This window comes from Haliotis rubra, unplaced genomic scaffold (genome assembly GCF_003918875.1).
Source record: "Haliotis rubra isolate DU_JTF1 unplaced genomic scaffold, ASM391887v1 Scf105, whole genome shotgun sequence".
In the NCBI taxonomy this organism is placed as follows: domain Eukaryota; kingdom Metazoa; phylum Mollusca; class Gastropoda; order Lepetellida; family Haliotidae; genus Haliotis; species Haliotis rubra.
The window spans coordinates 289,774-312,983 of NW_025764948.1; the positions used below are offsets into that span (position 1 = coordinate 289,774).

General features: G+C 39.6%; 1 protein-coding gene across 4 annotated transcripts in view; it reads right to left on the reverse strand.

The window, feature by feature from the left end:
• LOC124275755 (histone acetyltransferase KAT6A-like) overlaps positions 1-17,494 on the reverse strand; it is a 33,827-nt gene extending 16,333 nt beyond the window's left edge. For 2 of the 4 annotated variants that reach the window (XM_046711433.1, XM_046711415.1), the window contains exons 1-10: positions 17,111-17,293; positions 15,626-16,541; positions 12,668-12,776; positions 10,351-10,463; positions 9,870-9,951; positions 9,561-9,714; positions 8,511-9,415; positions 5,872-5,972; positions 4,497-4,615; positions 4,126-4,198 (exon numbers count right to left, since the gene is read on the reverse strand). In XM_046711433.1, the coding sequence (XP_046567389.1) occupies positions 4,126-4,198; positions 4,497-4,615; positions 5,872-5,972; positions 8,511-9,415; positions 9,561-9,714; positions 9,870-9,951; positions 10,351-10,463; positions 12,668-12,776; positions 15,626-16,237 (2,268 nt within the window). In that variant the 5' untranslated portion in view covers positions 16,238-16,541; positions 17,111-17,293. Of the gene's footprint in view, positions 1-4,125; positions 4,199-4,496; positions 4,616-5,871; positions 5,973-8,510; positions 9,416-9,560; positions 9,715-9,869; positions 9,952-10,350; positions 10,464-12,667; positions 12,777-15,625; positions 16,542-17,110; positions 17,294-17,407 lie in introns of those variants that run through there. The other 2 variants (XM_046711423.1, XM_046711441.1) reach the window with 2 other exon arrangements.
• Between the last annotated feature and the right edge of the window lie 5,716 nt (positions 17,495-23,210).

The following is a 23,210-nucleotide window of genomic DNA, read 5'->3' on the forward strand; positions in this document are numbered from 1 at the left end:
GATTTCCAGAACGTTGATGTGACAGGCACGATCGACAAAAGACCCTGCCACTTGTTGATTGAGAAGATGAGCTCCCCACCCGTGTTGCGACACGTCCATATACAGGTGGTGAGACGGAACAAACGGCCCTAAACAAACTCCGTTGCAAACATTCAATTCTTCCATCCACCACAGGAGATGCGGATGGAGCTCCAGAGGTAGAGTGATCAAGGCAACGGGATCTCCCACTCTGAAAGAACTGCAAGGGTCTAAGTTGTAGTTGACCCCTGAGGGTCAACGCCTGAGCCGATGTCCAGAGGCCCAGGAGCTCCTGCCACTGACGAAGCGTCCTGGGGTGCGCCAGTGCCAGAGAGACCAATTGCTGTATCTTGCAGAAACGATCCCTCGGGACAAAGATATTTTTTACCTCTGTGTCGAACACTGCTCCAATGAATTGAAGACGGCGCGTAGGGACTAGTTCCTATATCTGCAGATTGATTAACCAGCCTAATTGGCGAAGAAGCTGTATCGCAAACTGCATGTGACGAAGCAGAAGGGCATGATTGGTCTGCGCCTGAATGCAGTCGTCGATGTAAGCCTCGAACACTATTCCCTTGCGGTGAAGGAAACTGGTGATAGGCTTCGTTACCCGTGTAAACAGCCACGGGGCCAAAGAAATTCCAAACGGGAGGACACGCCACTGATAGTGGGTGCCCTTGAAGACAAACCAAAGGAACTTGCGATGAGCCGGGAAGATCGGGATGTGCAGGTACGCATCCTGGAGATCCAAACTGACCATGTAGTCTCCCGGCTTGATAATGGTCTTGAGGAGTGCCACCGATACCATGCGAAAATAGGGCGGAGGCTGCAGAAACCTCTCGTTGAATATCTTCATGTTGAAGATTAACCTCAGTTTGTCCGAATCCTTCTTGGGGACCAGCAAGATTGGAGAACAGAACCCCTGGACGGTCGGAGCCTGACCCAGGGATTTGATCGCAAGTTTCTTGAGTAAGGTGTCTATTGTGGATCGAAGAACAGACGTCTGGTGAGAGGGATACGTTCTGCGATCCGGATGTAAAGTGAGAGGAGGATCCCCAATGATTGGCAGCTGAAACCCCGTGGATAACATGGAGAGGACGTAAGGGTCTCCCAAGATGATCCAGTTAGGAGCATAGGTCCCAAGCCGTCCGCCTACTGGGGAAGTCAGAAAGGGCACGGCTGGAGGTGGAAGAACCTAGTCGCGTTCTAATGTCATCAAGTTTGTCAGGCCTTTGCGAAGTGGACTGGTCGGCAGTGGAAGCTGGTCGTGAAGCCGAGAACGCCCGACATTGACGGCTGGGCCATCCTCTGCCAAAGGACCCCTTTCCACGGAAGGAAGCAGTAGAACCTGCACGCAGGTCCGGATTGACAAGAACATAAAAGGCTGGTCGTCGCCAACGTAACGATTCCTCCTCCTGCAAGCGCGCTGGAATTTCAACAATTCCACTGACACTTGTAAATGAGCATCTTGACCAACTCTGTTGGCGACATCTCAAATCACCCTGTTGAAAAGAGATCTGCCAGACCACGGCTGCCGAAAGAGATCAGTACAGAACCGATCCTCCCATGAGGATAAGTGCAAAGGCCCCCTGCGACGCACAGCTGTGACATACGAAAAGAAGTGAGCCAACTGATCCAGAATGGTCTGAAATAGCTCTTGCAATAAGACCATAGCCGCTCGAATATACGCTTGTTGATGGGACATAGCATGTGCAACCGACATAATATATCCGCCGACGAGCTACTACGCTGTAAACTGAGGCTATCGGCAATCCAGATGAGTAGTTGAGGTGTGTCAACAGCATCCACGCTACCATCCGACAGTGCCGTACCATCAGAAGGAGATGGCGTCGTCGAACGATGAACCTCCTCTAAAAGTGGAACTGGATTGGTCGAAGGACCCGATGACTGAACAGCAGCGGAAGTTGCTGGCGCCTGATGCCATAATGCTGACACTACTGCTAGCACAATGGCGTCAAATCCACAGGTTGAGAAGTCGAAACCTCCGACATCGGATTCCAGGATACCGGTACAATACATCTCACCACCGATCCCGTTGTAGGAGGAACCGACGAAACAGATGCAGACACTAAGGGATGACAAGGCACCTCACTGAGAGCAGACAGACATCAAGCTGAGGCACACCCCCATGAGGCAACGATGAACCCGTAGGGTCCCTGGCATTGGAAGCAAAAGCTCAGGCGAGTGGACCCAGCGCCGAACTAGACACATGAGAAGTGAGCTCTGAACCCTGAGGAAGCGTCGAACCAAATGCCCCATGAGTCAACCTTGAAGCCAGTGAACTATGAGTAAGCGCCGAAGCACCGTGAGTAAGCGTCGAGCCAGGAGCCCCGGGAGCAAGCGTCAAACCGGGAATACTGTGAGAAAGCACCGAACCAAAGCCGCCATAAATAAGCGCCGAACCGGGATAAAGCGCCGAACCGGGATAAAGCGCCGAACCAGGAACACCGGGAGCAAGCGCCAAACCAAAGCCACCATGAGTAAGCGCTGATCTAGGAGCACCGGGGTGAAGCGCCGAACCGGGAACACCGGGAGGAAGCGCCAAATCGGGAACAACAGGAGTAAGTGCCGAACCAGAGGCAAACAAGAGGGCCGAACTGGAAGCAAGCGGCGCTCTGAATGACATCATGGGATCGGTAACAAGCGGCGCTCTACCAACAGGTAACTGTCCTGATGTAAGCGGTGCTGGAGCAGCAAACGACGCACTTGAATAACGTGGTGGTCCATAACCCAACGGCACATGATAAGGGATAGATGTGGAAAAAGGCACTCTTGGAATCATTGACAGACCTGTCAACCCCACCGAGGATGAGAGAGCACCGCACCGAAACCATCCACTGCACCCGAAGCAATTTACACATTCGACACAAGCCCTGAATGGGAAACAGGCGTAGAATCAACCACCGAAGTGAAAAGCGCTGCACTGCAAGGAAGCGTCATTTGAGATGTAATGCTAGTAATCACACCAAGCACCGCACGAGAAACCCCCACCTCAGGAACAGAAGTGCACTGAGGAATAGGTATCACCGAAGAGGGACGGGTTTGAAGAGAAGACGTAGACAACACTACAACCTTAGGTGGTGAAAAGTCTTCTAAAGTGATGGGGCTAGACGCACGCTGACGGAAAAGTTGACGTAAATTTTCACTGAGGTAAGAATCCAACGCCTCCCCTAGGAAATCTTCAGCAGGCGATGGGGACTTCGAACGTCAGACTGCAGTTTTCTTACGGCGTTCTGTCTTAGAACATTTAGACGCAGAAGGACCCTCAGATGGTTGACGACGATCCCTGTCTGACACACGTCTACAAGCTACCCGGCGATATTCAGAAAAAGCATCACTGTTGAGGTCTGCACAAAAAGTGCAACGTTGAGACCACTCACAACGTCCTAAACAATCAACACATAAAGCATGTGGGTCTGCCGCCAAGAAATTGCTGTTGCATTTATCGCACTGTTTGTGCTTTTTAGCACTATTGCGATTCGATTTTCCCATTGTAGAAACACAATCAGGCTTTCTTAGAGACAAGCACACGTCCACACGACGTAGCGACAAGAAAGAGAATGTCAGGCACAGGTAGTCACATGATCATCTGAGCGAGCTGCATGCTTACGGAGATGATTGACAGGTGCTGATGTCGGAGTGGGGGGGGGAGGTCAGGGCGGGTCAGAGGCCAGTAAGATTTGATTCAACTTAGCCTACAGCACGTTTCCACACATGGTCGTAGAAGAAGAAGAGAGGTGCATACCGTGAGACATAGGATAAGTTTAAATATTTACAATTTAATGACATATCACACACACACAAAACACCAAAAAGATAGCTGAGTAGCTGACAATTTTTATTAATCCTGAGAAAAATACTTGAACATCCTTCCATGGATGAGGTCTGTCTGAGACAAAAATAAGAAAAAAAGTCTGTCTAATTGTAGAAGAGTATTCTGAAGTATAAAGATCTTCTAAACAATTAACATGGTCCAGTATACTATCAGTACTTAAGTTTTCTGGGTTTCTTTCTATGATAACTTTCACCTATATTATTTTACGGACTCAAATATAATGAATAAATGGAAACAAAATATTGACTTACCATGTGTCTTTGGAGAATGCTTCTGCTCTTCATATATTTCAGACAAAATTCACATATGTACAACTTTGGTAGCCTGAAAACAAGGTATTTTCAATATGAATTGGAAGTTATGTCTACATTTATTCTTCACTGTCAGATTTTATGTAGTGTTTGAAATTAAGCACAAAAGTCAAAATGTCCTTGTCTTAACCCAAGGTTGTCTGAGGTTCAAATTAACCCAGTAAACCTCAAGGACCCCAGTACCTAAACCTATTTTGAAAACTGCAATGTATTGACACTACATTCCAATGTCACACATAAGATGCATGTAACATTTTCCATTTTTGTATACTCGTTATTTGCAACTTGTTACAATATTGGTCTGAACTTACCTGGCATATTCTTGTGGGTATGGAGATGAGTACCATGTTTGTATCTCATATTTCCCAAATTCGATACATGGTGGAAATCGGTGTTGAGGTTCGGACGGAGCATCTCCTGTGTTGGAGCTCTGAGAAGCAAAACAAACATTGGTTATACTTTAAGTTTTGTGTTAATGCCACAGCTAATTTCCAGCACTCAGAATGCCAGTTACATGGGGAAGACACAACACCCAGACAAATATATAAATGATATCAACACATGCAAAGGCATTGGAAGCAAGGCAAACAATATGCAATTTCACAAACCATAGACATCATGTAGAATTTCATTTTCTCATCAAATGCACTTCCCAATTAACAACAAAATATTTCTATTATACCTGAGCTTCATACCTTTATATCTAAATACACATTTTGTTTGACGTTAAAGAGTTTCTTGGAAAAGACTACACATTGATGAAAATAAGAGCAAGTGGGGAAAAAGGTGGGGTTTTTGCAGACTAGTTTCTTCATATTTACAAAATGACAATGGTTCTGTCCCTTTATTGGGACTTTTATTTTCCATATTGCATTGAGACCGCTGTCCACAATCTGACACTTTCTGACAAAATTACAAATATATCGATAAAATACCTTAGTAACATTTCGAAAGAGGGTCACTAATTGTTTATAAAAATTGTTGTTGAAACAATAAAAGAACCACTTTTTAACAGTGAAACTTGAAAAGCAGGTAAAAGCAGCAATAATGTCAAAAATATAAAGAATGCAATGCAAAAAAACAGGGATGAGTGCATGGGCAGACAGACAATGGGAAGACATCACAAATGACATGATATAGCCATGATAGGCATTCAAGAGAAAAATGCTTCACAAAACAAATACACAGTGATGTCTATCATCAAAACTGAACTAAATTGTTATGGATTTCATAAATATAGATAAACCCTGTTACTACTACCCTCCAGCAACTTAGTCAATTAAAACAAAAACATAAAATTTAATTAAATTGTTTCTGGAGGAAGTGATAAGGGGGATCCATTTACACATATTAATATTGACAATGCTTTGTATTTACACTTTTCAGATCAGGTCGTAGCTAGCAAACGAAGTTTACATCTAAGAGCTTATACTTTTTTACTTAATGGTTTTTCATAATCAAGCAGACATTCATACATGAAACTGATTAGTTTTCATCAAGTTACACAAATACAAATTCAAACATTATGAAAAGCAACAAATTGTTCTCAAAGCATGTATATTTTTCACGATGCATAATGAATGATGGCATATGAACAAGATTAAACAATGAAAGAGAAAGGAAAGCAAAGCAGTGCTTGCATGTTACGACAGAGACCTTGTGACCATAGCCGCTGGGCCAACTCACTTGTCCGAGCGACTGCTGTGCCTTTTCCTGTGCCTGCTTGAACAGATCGATATCACCCTCAGTCACCATGTGAGGCAGGGGGGCAGCAGAGCTCTCCTTGTCTGTAACACAACATAAACAAGTATTAAATCATATCAACAAAAAGTACAGCAAATCACCTCATTCTCACAGTATGGATCAGTGTTCCTATTTAACAGTTGCATTCTTTATGGCATTTCCTTACCCACATGTCCAGCTATACAGAGATACAACTGGTATTAGTGTTTAGTCCCTGTGTAACTTCAGAGTAATTAAGATATCACACAAACCAGTAGAAATTGTCTTTTTCAAGGGTTTGGCCAAACATTAAGAGAACAAACAACAGATGACTGAAAATATAAGTTTCTATCACATATTCTATCACAAACAAAATAACCTCATTTATAATAGATGACATTCCAGTTGGAGTTTATCATATTCATTTTGCTGAAGTGTAAGTAATGGATAACATGTTGACATTAGAGGTCTCTTATGAAAACTAGTTTCATCTTTTCTTCACCCGTTCCACAGGCTGGTATCAAGAGACTTTCACCACATTCAGTAACACAGAACACTGATACATACCTTGAGGGGAAAAGGAACAAGTGTCTTATACATCAACAATATTACAATGACAGTTTATGAAGATGATACTCTCATTGAGTAAAAGGCCATCTCAATAGCATTCACACATTGAGATGTAACATACATTCTCTTTTGCAAAACATCTACATTTGTGTCACACTGAAAAATAAAAGATTATATAACTGTCCCCAATAACGAAATAACTAGTTCATCAACATCCACTGTTTATTGCGACTAATTGATACAATCTGGCTCAGATTGGTCGCGGTGCATATCAGTTGACCTCAAACGTTTCAACCACCAGACTTGGACAGATGGCTTTACTGTATTTTCCATGTTATATGCTGGCATCCCCTCAAACCTCCGTTAGCCTACGTCTTAATGTGGCTCAATCAACTTGTTGTTTTGTCAGTCATACTAAACAGTGGTCAACTGTGGAGTCTTCTGGGCAACACATTACCTAAATAATGAAGGAAAGCATAGATCCTATATGCTTAAATATTGTGATGCCAGAGCTGAAGTCTTATTTCCTACGAAAAGAAATATAGACAGACTTCTGTAACTACAAGCAACATATCAAATTTAACTCAAAAAACAGATCTGTTCAAATGCAATATAAAGAATGCAGAAACAATAAGCTGAAATGAAAAATGAAAAATGATCAGAATTACTTCACAAACATTACAACAAAATACATGAAACTAGATCAAGCATGATGATCCACATACATATATTTAATAAATATCATGAAAATAGAGACATGGCTCTTCATTACAAACAAGCAGCATCTCAAAAGTGCCGGAACATTAATAGTGAAAGCTGCACGTAACTAACTTGGTTAAATGTTTACTTCAAAAAGTTAGAAATGGTATGCCGTCCATCCTATGGAACAACTGAGCAAGGTGTGCTAGATCTGCTGTCAAAGTGGATCTGGCCATATTTCTCTTTTTTTCATAAATACTTCAGACATTTTTGGATATTAATCTAGACACATGTAATATCTTCAGCAACAACAGTAGCATAAAACTTCAATCATATTTTTTTAGTAAGATGGACTTTACATTTATTTCATTGGTTGTTTAATCCCTCACTCAGCAATTTTCCAGCTATACGATGACAGTCTATAAATAACCAAGTCTGGACCAGACAATCCAATGATTGACATTTGAGCATCTGTGCAATTAGGATACAATGCCATGCATTGAACAGGTCAGAGAGGATAACCACTTGATCACATCTTACAAGCATGGGTTGTTGTGAGAGATGAATAACTGGAGCAGTCTCTCACTGAGATACGCAATTGAACTAAACACATCTTTGCACATTGATTTCCATAGAATACCCATGTTGATTTCCTCTGGTTTCAACAAACTATGACTGGTTACATCAAAGGCTCTATTGAAGCCATGTGTTAAAAACACACTTTCCTGAAAACTCTCAGTTCAACTTGCCTGTGTTCCATAGGAGTGTTGTGTGACAAACCATTTCTGACTTGGCAGATTAAAAAAACACACCGCAACCAACCAAACCCAAACTAATCTACGAGAGTAAAGCAGACATAAGCTACATACATTAACAACTACATGGCATCTTCATGGCTTGTACTATCTGCCTATTTATTTGGTTATTGTGATGCAAGTACAGAAGAGGACAGTGGGTGAGTGAATGGGTAGTGAGTGAGTGAGTGACTGAGTGAGTGAGTATCTAGGTAGGAAGAGGTAACTGGAGAGTGAGAGCCATGCACATGTTCGTCACTGAAGGCTTTCCTTCAAATTTGGGTAGCAGGTAGGTAGTTGATCAAGAGTGAAACATCTTCGTAGTCGTTCCAGGATAGGATAGGAGGTTTCCAAAGACAGAATGATGATCAATGCATTCACAATGGCATTGTACACAAACAGGACAAGTACTGCCCATTTCTAAAGTCTGGTTTCAGATTCTGCCCATTTCATGAATACACAGTTCTTTCTCACTAGCTACTCTGCCTTAAGACATAGCCACATCGCTTGATTTTGTGTAAGTATCATCAATCATCTTACCCTTTTTCTGTCCACGGCCTCGCCCCCGCCCTCTGCCAATAGAGGTTTCGGTTGGCGTGGAAACCCCTCGTCCTCGTCCTTTGTGCTTGTTGAGGGACGTCGAGAGAAATCCTAAGTCACTCCAGTCAGGTTTGTGAATTCCCCTTCCCCTACCCCTGATAGGTGGGAGAATTACAGGGCTCTCTATGCCAGTAAATTCAAAGGGATTGTCTGGTTTATCAATCTCAATATCCAAGAAAGAGTCTTGAATAGGTGTACTAGTCTGTATTGACAAGAGCTTTTGCATGCCCCTTGGTGGTGTGTAAATTGGAAAGTTACGCTTCCTATCCCCCTGTGCAGTAAACAGGTGTGAAAGGCCATCAAAAAGGCCCTTAAGCTGACCACTACCTGGTGGGCAGTTATGAAATCTGCGTCTTTTATTCACTTGTAAAAGTTTGGATTTTTTCAACAATTTTTTTGCAGCCTGTCGCGATTTGCTGGGTCGACCAGGTTTTGGCTTAGACACTAGAGCTGCCAAGTCAGCTTCTAAAGAACTAAGTGAGACTCGAGATTTTCTCTTGTTAGACGGAGTAAAGAAGCGTGATAGGCCATCTATTAAGCCCTTAGGTTTGTTGACAGCCATGAAAGGTTGTAAGATGCTCAAGTCCTCATCACTGTCTGACTCACATGAGGATGAGGAGGAGCTATGATTGCCATTTTCTGCCGTTGATGCTGCTGCCCTTGTGTTTTCCTTGTCCTCTCTGCTGCTGTGACCATTTTCCAGGGACCTGTAGTGTTTCAGATGGACATTATTCCCTGTTGTAGCCATCAACAACGATGAGGACATGGAAGTAGTACCAGGAATTCTGTGCTTTGGACGCCGCCCTCTAGGTAGGCCCTTCCCAGAAGTCACAGATTCATATTGCCTACAAATGAAAATTCATATTGATTAAAGTTACTGCAATATGTAGAGTTTTCTCAACTGAATCTGAAGTACATCTAGAAAGGTATTTGAATAGCTTTCCAAAAGTATACATGATATGTAACCTGAATGAATTCAAATGTACTCACTTTCTTGCAGCACTGAGGACTGCCTTTGCTTTTTCAAGTTTAGCTGCCTTTTCTTTGGCCCTCAGCCGCTGTGTATATCGTGCTGCCATTTCAAGGAATTTCTTTCCTTTCTTGTTACCCCTATCTGGATCACATATGTTGCAGCTCCATGCCCCTACATTCAGGAAGAACAAATGCAATAAGATTCACACCACTATTTTGTATCTGATTATTAGTTAACATATTGTTAGATGAAAAATACTTTATTTTCTTTACTAAAAAAATAACAAATAACCTATTCTCAAGTTTAATCATCTCAATCAACCTCACCTTTTGGAGCTTTGTTCAATGGTGGATCACAACACTGCATATGATATCCCCTATCACAGGCATCACAGAAGAGCATATTGTCCTGAAAGAGCAGACACATTTTGTAAGATTTCTTTACAATAACAGTTGTCAAAAAAACTTGCAGTTGCAGCATCAATAACCATGCTTATCTCAAATAAACCTTCTCGACATGCTATTAAATGTAATAATATAAGGAAGTAATTACAGGTTTGGCTAATACAATGTTTTGATTGTGTTTGCTAAAACCAATGCACAGAGTTGGGTATGTTACACAAGTCATCTCATCATAATTCTAGAGCAAAATCACCAGTAATAACAAAGTATATATTGAATAAAAAAAAGACAACTGTCTGTATTTTAAACCATGCCATAATGTTTTAGAGAGTTGTAGCAAAAATATCACTTTGTACAAAGGAAGCCTTTTTATCAGAATATCCTATACAAAATCAGTTTTACTAACCTCTTTTCCAGACTTCCCACAAAATGAACATCTTTTGCAGTCTATACACTGCCATCGCAATCTCCTCACTTTCATCGCCAGTTCGGGGGCAAATTTGAGACATGTTGGATGACCTGAAACCAAAAACACACTATCAAATGAGGGAAACAAAACCATCAGAAAATGAAACTGGTTTACATGGCACCTGAAGTTTTGCATACAAGAAAGATGTTTCAACTGACAATTAACTTACAGCAGAAAAAGATCATTGTCTCAGTTCGACATTCAGAAATATCAGGCAAACGACACAAATGAATTTTGCACAGTCAGATATTTGGATCTTACATCAAGCTGAGTTATCTGAAAGATGTTATAAAGAATTTGCAATGAATTATTGTAGAATGCACTGAAAACAAATAGCTTTGGTGCAAATGTAAGCATTGCAACTGACACCCTTTTTGGACTGATATTGAATGACAGATATTTTGTACTCGTGAGATAAAGCTGCCAATTTCATATTGTGGTACCAATTATAGTAAACCAAATTTAGTAAGTGTTGTAAATGTTTTTACGCCTTTGCTGGCAAGTGTAAAGTTATGTGTTTGCTTCCCAATTTTCAGTGAAAATCACAAAAAACATACATTTGCAGGGTCCAAACTTAAAAGGGCCATTGAGAGCTCCTTTGGTCTTTGCATCAATAATTCAGTGATTTGAACCACATCAACCTGTTAAGACCCAACTAACCATCCTAAAATTATGTTATCCTCACACAAAATATATAGTTTCAAACTATGGTGCATTATGCCAAAGCCTAGAAACTATAGAGATAATTAATAATAGCTAATGAATGATTACACAGAACATGTCTTACAACTTCTACAATGACAATGAACAACACATGTAGACTGACATACGCCACCCAGCACAGAATAATGCAAGGTTTTCTGTATTCAACTATGTAATATGAAACTGGGAATGGCCTGGGGTGATAAGTTGCCAGCTGCAGTTATTGCAAAAGCCTGGTACAGCAGAAAGAGGTGTTTAGGTTTGTAGCTACTTATGTTCCCAGATTAGTCGAGGTAGGGAGTATCATTGGTTGGGATCACTGATGTTTTCCAGAGGCCTCAGTACCTCAGGAATGTACACTAACAAGGCAATCAAATACCTTAGGAACAGTGTGTCAGATTACAGACAGCCAAGTCCAGGACAGTCAGACTGTCTGAACATCAACCTACAGGATCTTCAAGTGCAAACAACAACAGTGCAGAATGTAGTTTGATGTGTCAATAAACATTATGTTCAGGTGGGAGGTAAATTCAATATCAAAATGATTATTCCAGGCCACTCAAATGCTGCTTCTGCAAATAGGACAACACAGGGATGCTATAAATAACTTGTTGCTTGACTTTCACATTTGAAATAGAACAATCTTTGTTTTAAGCACAGGTTGTTGAAATAATAATTTAATGAGCAAACATATTTGTTTCATCATTTTTATTGATGTGTCATTTTGAAGAGTTTTTCAAAATTAGTTTAAGAGCAGAGTGTTTATCACATGATTACAAAACAATGAAAGAATGAAAAGCCTGACACAACATCTTTCATTTAACTTGTTTACCTTTACCTGGGGAAAAAATATTCAGTTAAATATATTAACTGCAGACAGGAGTGTTCTGCAATAATCTACATAACTTCAGTAATCTGTGCTGTGTGTTGGTGAAGATGAAAGATAAACAACATTAATTACAACAAATCAGTCTGAAAACAGAACTATTCAATATGTTAGCTCAGTGAGTTTAACATTATTACCTTTAACTTTGTATTTGCAGAAATTCAATTTTCATCTGTTAGCGAGATCAGCCATTGTCACCAACTGTCACTTTGTCATCAACAGCTAGTCATCTTCTGTGCAGTTAGGTCACCACTTCTACAAGTGTGTGAGTGTGTATGTGCGCCCTCAAACACTACCAATCTTGTTTTGTGTATTTCCGTTAGAGCTCCGTGAAGTGACGAAGCCAGAAGGGCATAATATAGTCGGGTTTAAATGAAGCACAGGCTAAAACTTTGTGCTTGTTCAGTCATCAATTCTGAGGACATGGAGACCACAAATGTGCCCAGTTTAAGTACCTTAATTACCCCACATGACTGTCACACATCTACAAAAATTCTTTTCTAAACCCAGTACCATCTTCATAAACAATCATTGTAATTCAAAACAAATGAAACATCAGAATACATCTTGCAGCACAATCAATCATTCTACTTCTTTCACATTCTTTAACACTTTTTGAATTTACATTTGATATTTTACTAGATACAAAATTTGTCAATATCTTACCACTACTACCACAAGTTGCACACGAGATGAGTTCTTCAAATTTGCCGTCCCTGTTTTTCTCTGCTGGTCCTAGACAGAAGCTACAAAGTGGCAGTGGCTTGGCAAGTTTCTGAAACCGAAAGCTCAAATTAAGACTCTTGATTTCATTATATATGTGTTGAAATATAATATTTTAGGTGGCTTAAAACTTAATCAAATTCTTCTCAGATCTGAACAATATCTGTATTTAAGCAATCACACCATCATATTTTAAAGACAGTCCATACAACTAATTCCATGCCAATGTTCACACGTAATGGGTTACCAGTATTCAGTCAAGATGTGAAGTTATGTCTGGACACTAATCATCACAAAGTAACTCAAAGTCCTAGCAAACAATATGATTGCAATACATCTGAATTTGTTGTATCATGTAATCCAATGCATAGGTCTTCTCAGACCTGTAATAAAACCAACTGTATCAACTGAGGATATGAAGGAAACGTACATCCCCATGAATGCACTACACACACATTTGAAAAACAAATATGTAAACATGAACCAATAACTTTACTCAGCACTCCTGAAGCAAAGGTTAAAAATGTCTCTGACAACTGATGCTAACAAACAGTTCTTAGATATTATATACAAAAACTGCTGATTCGGATTTTTTAACTACTTGTCGTATGGATGCTTTCTTTACCTAATATAAAATAGTTGGGAATACAAGGCTAGTGCCACTTTGTCATACTGTCATGTCAGTATACAACAATACATGATATTTGATTACATTTCTAACTGAAGTTGAATCCCTTATAGAATGAGGAAATAATTGCAGTTACATTTGTCCCAACTTAAATGCTTCCTTGTGTGTTTGTACGACAATGGGTAGTCCAGTTTGGTTGGTTGTTGTTTAACGCGTCACTCAGTAATATTCCAGCCATCTGGCGGCAGTCTTTAAATAATTGCGTCTGGACCAGACAATCCAGTGATCAGCAGCATGAGCATCGATCTACGCAATTGGGATACAATGACATGTGTCAACCATGTCAGCGAGCCTGACCACTTGATCTCGTTAGTTGAATCTTACAACAAGCATGGGTTACTGAAGACTAATTCTAACCCCCGATCTTCACAGGTATGGTAGTCCAGTACAATCTACAATCGGTGGTGCATAATACTGGACATGTCATTCCTCAAAACCATAAACATGAAGGAAAACTTTGATGAACACAGCAAGCAAATCTCCAAACCACTAACACCTCCAGGCCATTAACCTGCTCTTATAATAAACATTAACTAGCCATGTAAAAGGTTCTATGACTTGACCTCCTTGAGAAGCTATTAAATCCTCTGTCACAACATCAGTATCCAACCACCAACTCTTACAGAAAAATTACTGTTAAATACAAAGTTACTTCATCAAACTACTAAACATGTACGTTCTGCCACAGTTGGGAGTAATTATTGAGAACTCAGTTATGATATGTAAAAGTAAAGCTATATAATATTATTTTGTAACTTCGTTTCAACACAAAACAGAAAATTATGAACTGCAAAATAAGTACATTAATTTAAAATGTTACTATTTCTTTCTAAATGTATGCTTCAGATTCTATGTCTATCTTCAACTTTAGGACTCAGAATGGGGAACCTTGGCTAATGACAACATACATGAAATGAATAAAATATACAAAAAAAACATTTCTAACAGAACTATTTGTGCACAAAAATAGAAAGACAAATTTCACCAGATATTTTTACAGTTCTCCTTTACTTTAGTATGTGACAGTTTCCCAAGATGGATTACTATCTTGGAATATATCCTACTCTTATCGGCAAGATAACCAAATGTCACAAATCATGTCAACTGCTTTCCATGACAATTATCTGTTGACATATACTGTGTATGAAACATACCATATGCATACTCTAACTTAAGATTCTACAAGATAATTATATCTTTCCAGTCCAAATAGCTAAATAATTTACTGAATCTCCCCACTGTCTCCCAACAGCAATTAATCTAGTGGCAGTTAGAGTGTAACAGTATCAGATATTATGCAGCACTTGCCTTGTTACACTAATGACACTTTTCAGAAAGCCAGCTCCCTATGGCCGTATTGATTGAGCAGCCATCAAGGAAGAGGTATCACATGATCAATCAGCGAAAGAGAAACACCACACAAACAGATTGTGCTACTATGGCTTCCACTAGGCAAGTGCCGTCAGAATCAATACAAGGGCTACTTGCGACATTATCAAGGCTCGTTGCGCCTCTGAGCTGTTGGGCAGGCAGGCAGGCACAGTGGGCATGCTAATTCACTGTTAAGGGCATATTGGACACCTCATCCTACAAATACACCATTTATCTCTGTTGCTCATGATACAAATTTAATCAGCCAATTACTGACTTCCTCTCTTTTCCACATGTGTTTAGGAAGATTTGACTAGGTTCCACACATAAAACAATTACAACTGGTGTCTAAATTCACCAACCGCATAAAGAATAAGTCAACCAGCTAGACAAATGTAAATGTTTAAACCCCTTTGTTTGGTATGGGGCAAATAAAGCTAGCAGGACCGCGACCTAGGTATACAGAAGAATGTTCTGTTCTGGCAAAGCGAGAACTTGCCAACCACAGGATTGCTGGCTAGACACGCTTCCAGGGTAAACAAAGCCATGTGATGCAGGAATCACAACAACTTACTACCGTGCATGCGCTTGTGACAAGCTGCATATCAATTCAGAATATATAAAGTAAGCTTTATAATACACTAAAAGGCCACAAGGTATATATTTTGTTAGTTAATAGACTTTAACATGAGTGAGAAAATAAACCACTGAATACAGTCACTTCTAAAATCGATTGCAGAAAATACACATAAAAAACATGTTCAAAATAATAAAGGTATATCCTCAATAAAAGCTAATATATCACTGTGATACAGTATGTGTTGTCATTTATTAATACTTACTTTGTGTCTTTCAAACGGCAAAATGATGTCATCGAAGTGTTTGTCATCATCAATACTGCTGTGAAAACTGTTGCTGCTGTTGGAGCCAGCAGAATCAGATTCACTGACAGGTGCAGTACCAAGTTTAATGAATCTTCCATCCTGCAACAGTAGTCCTTTTTGAATGCCAGATTTAATGGACAATTTTATTTGCTGTGCCAAATCAACTCCATCACACAGTTCAATGTTATAACTTCTCCTGATAAACTTCTCAATGCTTTTCAGGCTAGAACCTCCAACCTCACCCAACTCTCTCACGGTTCTTACGATGACTTTAGTTAGGTCATCTTTCTTTCCGATCTTCAGGTTTCGAGACTGTAGCTGAACGATACGAGATGGGTCCTTGTAAGAGATCAATCCCTTGTTATAAGTTTTCAGAACAATTCCATCAGTAACAGCGAGCTCAAGTTGTTCCTCGATAGATTCTTTACTGACCTTGTGGTTTTGACGGACTGCATTGCTTATACGCTCAAGACTCGGCCGCTGCTTCTGTTGTTTAACTTTCTTAATAGCTTCAATCAACCATTTTGCATAGGTCGGATTGGTCAAACCCGTGTCCCCCTCCCTACCCATGTTGGGGGTAACACAGTGTTACACGTTGTTGATTCGATTTGCTTTGTCACAACAGTCCATCATGTCCACCCGAGTCGGCAACTCTCCGGTGTTCACAAAGTTGATTGGCTTAACTTGCCACATCGGATGTGACAATCACTCCAATATGTAGGATATATCAGGTAATTGTTAGAAAAATTAAAATAAATTATTATTTCAAGAAATAATTTGATAAATCCACAATTCTTGAAAATTCCGTCAACCAAAGGTGTTCATTTTGGATGAGATGGCAGCGGTAACGTCGGTTTCTAAACGCCGATGGCATCTGAAACAAGCAGAAAATATTACAATTAATCTCCTTGTAACACAAAAATTACTAACAATATCCTAAAAATTAAAACCGACCTACTGACACGGTATCTTCTCGGCTCAACACACAGCGCGTAGACAAAGGACAACCGCCGAACAAAGGCCCTATCTATTGCCAACTTGACACACTTACAGCAACACATCAACAATTTGTTGTCATTACCATCACATACGAAAAAGTTGAAAATTCTGAGTAATCCCTATTTTTTGCACAGATCTTGGCTACAGCGGGTAAAAATGGCGACGCAACTTTCCCTCCCGTCTTGAGCTTGAAACAGACAAAATGGCGGTCGCGGCTTCTGCGTACTGACAAAAAAATCCAGTAACCACTTATTGGGACGTTTAAACGTAATCGCTTTCCTGTATAAAATAGTATTTCAACCCTAAGTATATGCACAACATGTCAAATAATGCGATTTATACATGTAACAAAATATATTAACTATAACCGCTCTGGTCGAGTCGGGGTTTCAAATACACTCAAAAACATACGGGAAGAAATAGGTAAATTTTCAGCGTACTTACCACTTTCCAGTGCCATTAATATTATATATGGCAACTATGGCATCTTGTCCTTCAAAATTAATACAATTTGTGGTATGTATTCCCTGTACGCCACCAGGAAAATTGTTAAAAGTCGCAAGCTTTCAAATCCACCATTACACTTGAAAGCCGTACAAGCAAATATGGCCGCCGTCTCATAACAGACGCTAGCCAATTCTTTGGGAGAATTTAGATGTTGATCATGAAGTGCACCACTCTTTCGGATTTTTGTGTCGTAATTGTCATTTACCAGCGATGAAATACAATTGAATCACATACCTTTGTACATGATCTATATGCATGTAATATCCATAAGGGCGATACTTATTTCGTTGTCTCAAAAATATTACGAATGTGGAATTCAGCTGACATACTTTCTCCCGCCCGATAGCCTTGTTGAAACAATTTGTCCCGTTCTATAGGAAGAAGCGATTTGATTGGCTGATGTTGATAAGTGATATGCTTCGGCTCTGTGAGGGCACTAAATTGTGTATAAAACGAAAACATCCCAGTAAATAAGTTTGGATACTGTTATCAGAATCCCGTCGCATGACTTGTACGAGTGTAATCAAACCGCCTTGAGGTTTATGTAATATATTTACGCGCCACCAGCGTGTATGGAGCTTTTAGAGACGAAGTCTTTAGGAAATGGAATTAATGTAACCAGTCACCCTGCTATTGATATGACTCATAATGTTCAATAATACTACATGCCACAACATCAGGTAAATTATCTTAAGCACATTCACCAGAGTTTTAGAGGCGGTTACGTTCTATTTCCTCTATATTATATTTTATGTGTTGTGTAATATATTGGCTTTGGTAACAAACAACACCAGTGATTCGTCTATCAAACAAAAACAGACTGTGTTGTAAGATTGAATAATGTTAAGTACATACACTTATGATGATGATGATGATTATATCGTTCTGCATGGGTATTAGGCAAGTGTTGTATGGTATCAAAGCATATATTGCTGACAAAGTGGCAATAATTGGACAATATTTAATCAACAACTCGACCCCTTGGGTTTGTTTAAGTCAACTCAGCATGTATTATGACTGCATGACTCTCCCTTTCATCATTTTACAACATCGGTTTTTTGCACGTTAAACTCTTTACTATTTTATTCAATAACACGGTCACAGTGGGGGCACATAAAACCCTCATTACCGTAATACACAAAATAAATGTTGTTTTATTGGCTCTAAATCACCAGGCTTTACCCTATAACCTCCATGTTAACACGTAAAGGCATGGTATGTAATGGTTTTCCAAGACATTAGAGCTACGAGGAATTAAGGATTAGCTCGCTTACGTTAAGTCCAAACTCCGGCGCCAGCTGAATTTCGTTCCCTCTAAAAACATCGTTGGCTGGAAAACATGTTAGCATGTTTATCAATTAATGGTGGTGATGTTTTTAAACCGCGGCTTTTAGTGTGTGTGTGTGTGTGTGTGTGTGTGTGTGTGTGTGTGTGTGTGTGTGTGTGTGTGTGTGTGTGTGTGTGTGTGTGTGTGAGAGTGTGTGAGAGTGCGTGCGTGTGAAAGCGTAGTGTGTGAAAGTGAGGCATGTGTGCGTGCGTGTGAAAGTATTGCGTGCGTGCATGTGAAAGTGTGGCGTGCGGGCGTGTACGTGAGTGAGTGAGTGCAGGGACGGATTGCGGGTATTTGTGTCCTCGAGGACGTGGGTTGTAGGCAATTACCCAAGTCATTACTTTCTCCGATCTTACTCCACTGTTGACAGACACACGTGCTGCATATCTAGATGCAAACTGTGGTAAAAACAAAAACACCCCAAAATATAGAAGAATACAGAATGCTAATATACTAAATCTCTTAGTTTACTTTCTTGTTTTAAAATGACAATGTCATATAGTTGCCTAAATAGATAATACGTACTCAATGGGTTGATTATAAACATTAAAGTAAAGTATCTTTAAAGACTGTAGGTAGCACTGACTAGCTATATATAGGGCCAAGATACTGTTGGGTAATACTTTGGAGGAAAGTGTTAATAGAGTTAGCAGATTGTTGGGCACGATTCAAACATGGAACCTCAAGTTATCTTTGGATCCAGTGTGGTCGCAATGAATATAACGGTTTATGGATTCAGATTCGTTTTAAGAATCCAGATCAAAAATGGTTTTGAAGAGGAAAATTATGAATACTAACACAGTAGTTGCTTGGGTTATGGGTTTTTTTCTTACGTCAATCTTAGCAAAGGGAGATCACTCCCACGATACTCACGATGGTATCCCTTTTCGTCCATTCCCTTGGGAAATAATAAATCATAACACACCGATGTGCTGGTTAAGAGATTTGACCGATAAAAGTTTTGCTTTCGCTCCTTGATATTCTCTGCGTTCATTCAAACTCAGATTTTGAACTTCAGTGAATACTTAATTCACACAATACAACAGCTATTCAAGAAAACAATATCTGCAATAAAAGTACTGAATATGTCTGTTGATTTAACTTTACAAGCTGGATAGCTTATTATTCAGATGTTGACAGTGACAAGCAAGGTATTGTCAGTTAGAACGTATTCCACTATAAAGGCCAACGTTTGTAGTTGCAGTTTATAGGCTCATACACAGTACCTTTAACATACAGTATTACATGTATTAAACCAGGTGCGTGTAAATTTCGGATATTGTTGTGCATTGTTGATGATTCTGTATATGACACGCCTAGCACCTATTTCGACTCGAACCCGAAAACAATTAAAACTGACATATATTTTTCACTATTGCTAATTTCATGCGGAATTCAGTTGGTTAAAGTTTTTTGTTGTTGTTTTGTTTATAGATAAGCTTAAATGGAGTTGTCTACACTTGTGTCATTGGGGTTATTCTAGAGTCATAAATTTTCCGTTTCCTAAACCCTGTTTGCAAATGTGTCAATATTAGGCTTCAATTACCGAAAATACCCAAAACGTGTGATGGTACATACGGCAGGCACTGTCATTGTCAGAGAACAGTCGGTACCAACGCCTGGAGGTACACGCCCACCCTTCCCATAACACCTTCAGTGTCCCGTTCCAGCATCTGTGTTGGTGACGCCAATTCGTGACCTAACCTTGGATACTATCCAGAAAATCTTACCCGCTCAAATGTACTTTATTATCTAAAACTAGAAGTTTTTCAATTTGTTATTACTGTTATGAAGAGGCAGTGCGTGAAAATCGTTTCGAGAAGCCAACAGGATCAGCTTGACCTCAACGATGATACTGTGAGGTCATATCATGCTGACATCATTCGTTAATGTTCTTTTGTGACGTCAATACACATAACCTCTACAACAATGTTTCAGTTACGTCAACAATGACATATTGCGTGAACTACGACGATCACGTAAAATATTTCGCATGTTCATTTGTATTGTCTCCCTTGTATGGACACTTATAGAGCACATTTAATTATAAGGCCTTGAAAACGAAATGGGGTCAACAATGACAGACTGTGACATCATTGTGTACAGATGTGTGCGTTACAGATTGTATGAAAACAATTTATCTGTTTTATGTCAGTGTCAATTAATGTGTGTATGTCAATTTCAATATGCAATTAATATCGATTTGTCCTCAGACGATTGCTCTGCCCTTACGGGTAATATTCAAATGTGCGCATCATGGTAACTGAAGAAAACAAAGGGATATCGTTGAGAGAAAAGGAAGAAAAGCTTCAAAACGTAAACAGTTTAGTAAGAGGAAATTCTGTTATTTGACGTAACCTGACAAAAACGAAGTCTGATTTCAGTGAACAGTATATTTGCCTTGCATGAGATTTTGTGGTGTTTCACCAGTGGGGCAGGATACGGTGACCTTTTCCAGAACATCAGGTTCATATCGATGATTCATAAACAAGTGTTTATAATATGGTTGGACTCGGACTACTGACACTGCTTTATTGCCGAGATTTCTTATGATGATGGGAATGTGTTTCTGTCGCTGTATGTTTCTTCTTATTATTACGGACCGGAAACACACAATAAGCAGTCAGCGTGAAGTGTTATGTTACATCTTGGTAAAAAATAGCGTTGTAGAAAATTGATACTGACAGATGACACTCCATGCAATAAGGTCTAGTCAAACATCACTGTAATAATATGAGACATTCCGAATACAAATACATTTAATTTTATTCCATGCTACGAGATGGATATCAATATTCTTAAAATAGACCTTCTCTCAATTTCTACTTGTTCGTAATAATAGGACATAAATTGATTGCGAATGGATGGTATTCGGAATACAGACCCGTGTAATTTTAATGATAAATGTATTATCAACATCAATCGTTTATGTGTTTTTATACCTCTGCATGTGTGTTGTTGTTTTTTCAAATACATTTTTCAATTGTATAGTTTCTTTTTGTCTGCTTTACAATACACGTCATGTCCGTTATTTGAGTGGATAATTATATGCTGTACTTTTTTTCAGTTGTACAACACCGGGTGATAACAACGAGGCCTTAGATATCTCATTCAGATGTAATAAAAGTAATGTTTTATGGCTGTGGTACTGATGTAACGTCAATAAGATATGTTTCTGAGGCGCACCAACAGCTAAACAGGGTAACGATTGAGTAAGATATAAACTCCTTCTAGTCTTTTGATAAAGTAAGTGTACTAGATAGTGAATGTTCATGTTATGTAGTATAGTAACACCCGCCTTTCTAAACTGCATGATACAGTTTTTCAATTCAAGTACCTTTTTTTATTCACGTGACGAAAAAAACCCACTTCTTATAGTCGGCTAAAGTACAAAACACGGGTATCTGATTTTGCACATATTATTTGTATCAACATTCGAATCATTTCAAAGTCATCAATCGTTTGCATGACGCCGCAAGAGCTGATAACAGAAATCTTGCTTTTGGACAATTTGAGCCTTTCAGAAAATTATCTATCATTCCTGAAAGAATTAATGGGGGTTTTTCTACCAGTTAACGTGAACAGCCTTATTTAAAAGTTAGTTATCAAATACTGTTGCCTTCAAAGTAAATTGTTTGTACCGTATATTTTGAAAAAATGGCTTATGTACAATATATCAATCGAAACGGTTATCTTAAAAAACACAAAACAAGAAATAACAACAACAAAAAACAACAACATATAACCGAATATTCCATGCCCTATTACGCCGTTCGATATTTCTGCAAGGGCGTAGCTACCATTTATATAAACAAATTCCCGGTCTTACTCATGATTGTTGCAAAAAAGGTTGGGAAAGCCCTCAATACTATTTAGATATAAAGCTTTGCAAACTATCGGGCTTACACGAAAATGTTGGCTTGCTACGCGCCTGTTCTGTTACCGGAATTGTCACGTATTTTATGTGCTGGCGATAGGACTGCAGTATAGATTAATGACAGTAAACGAGTATGCCCATTCTGTTGCGGCTATCTAGACGAGACAAAACTAATAAAATCGCATACTAGTCCTATACATGTCAGATTGAAATCTTTGACGTCATGTCGCGAGACGTCCGGCAATTCCAAACGGTAAACAGAGGTACTTAACCGAACGAGAAACACTGATCTCCACTGTGCATCAATCACAGCCTCTGCGAGGTTCCATGGTCCATTATGTAACCAAAGTCAGAGTCAACGTCTAAGTGATGACAGTAAAACTCGTTGTATGAACTGCCGTACTTAACGCCGGCCTAACGACGGGGATCCGTCTAGTGATCGCGATGAGGTTTCTTGCGCATAAGGCGTAATATTTTTCGTCACATGTCCCTATAAAATATCTCCGGATATTACATGCGAAGATAGTTGTTTTCGGTCTAATGCAATCATCGATTTAGTTTTGCACTAACGCCATACAAAAATTCCGGTACGTCAACGGTGAGTGACGTCGCCCGCTTGTAGAGCGATGATAGATATAGTTGTCTAGACGATAGCTTGCACATTTCATACAACCATCGTGTTGGCGATGTAAAATCAATCCCAATGAAATGAACAACCTTTCTCATTAACACCTCAATTCGCAGGGGCATCATACATATATCATGAATGTATTATTTTGACGTCAAATACATATCAGTGTGATTTAGTTACGGTATCAATGAGAGCTCCA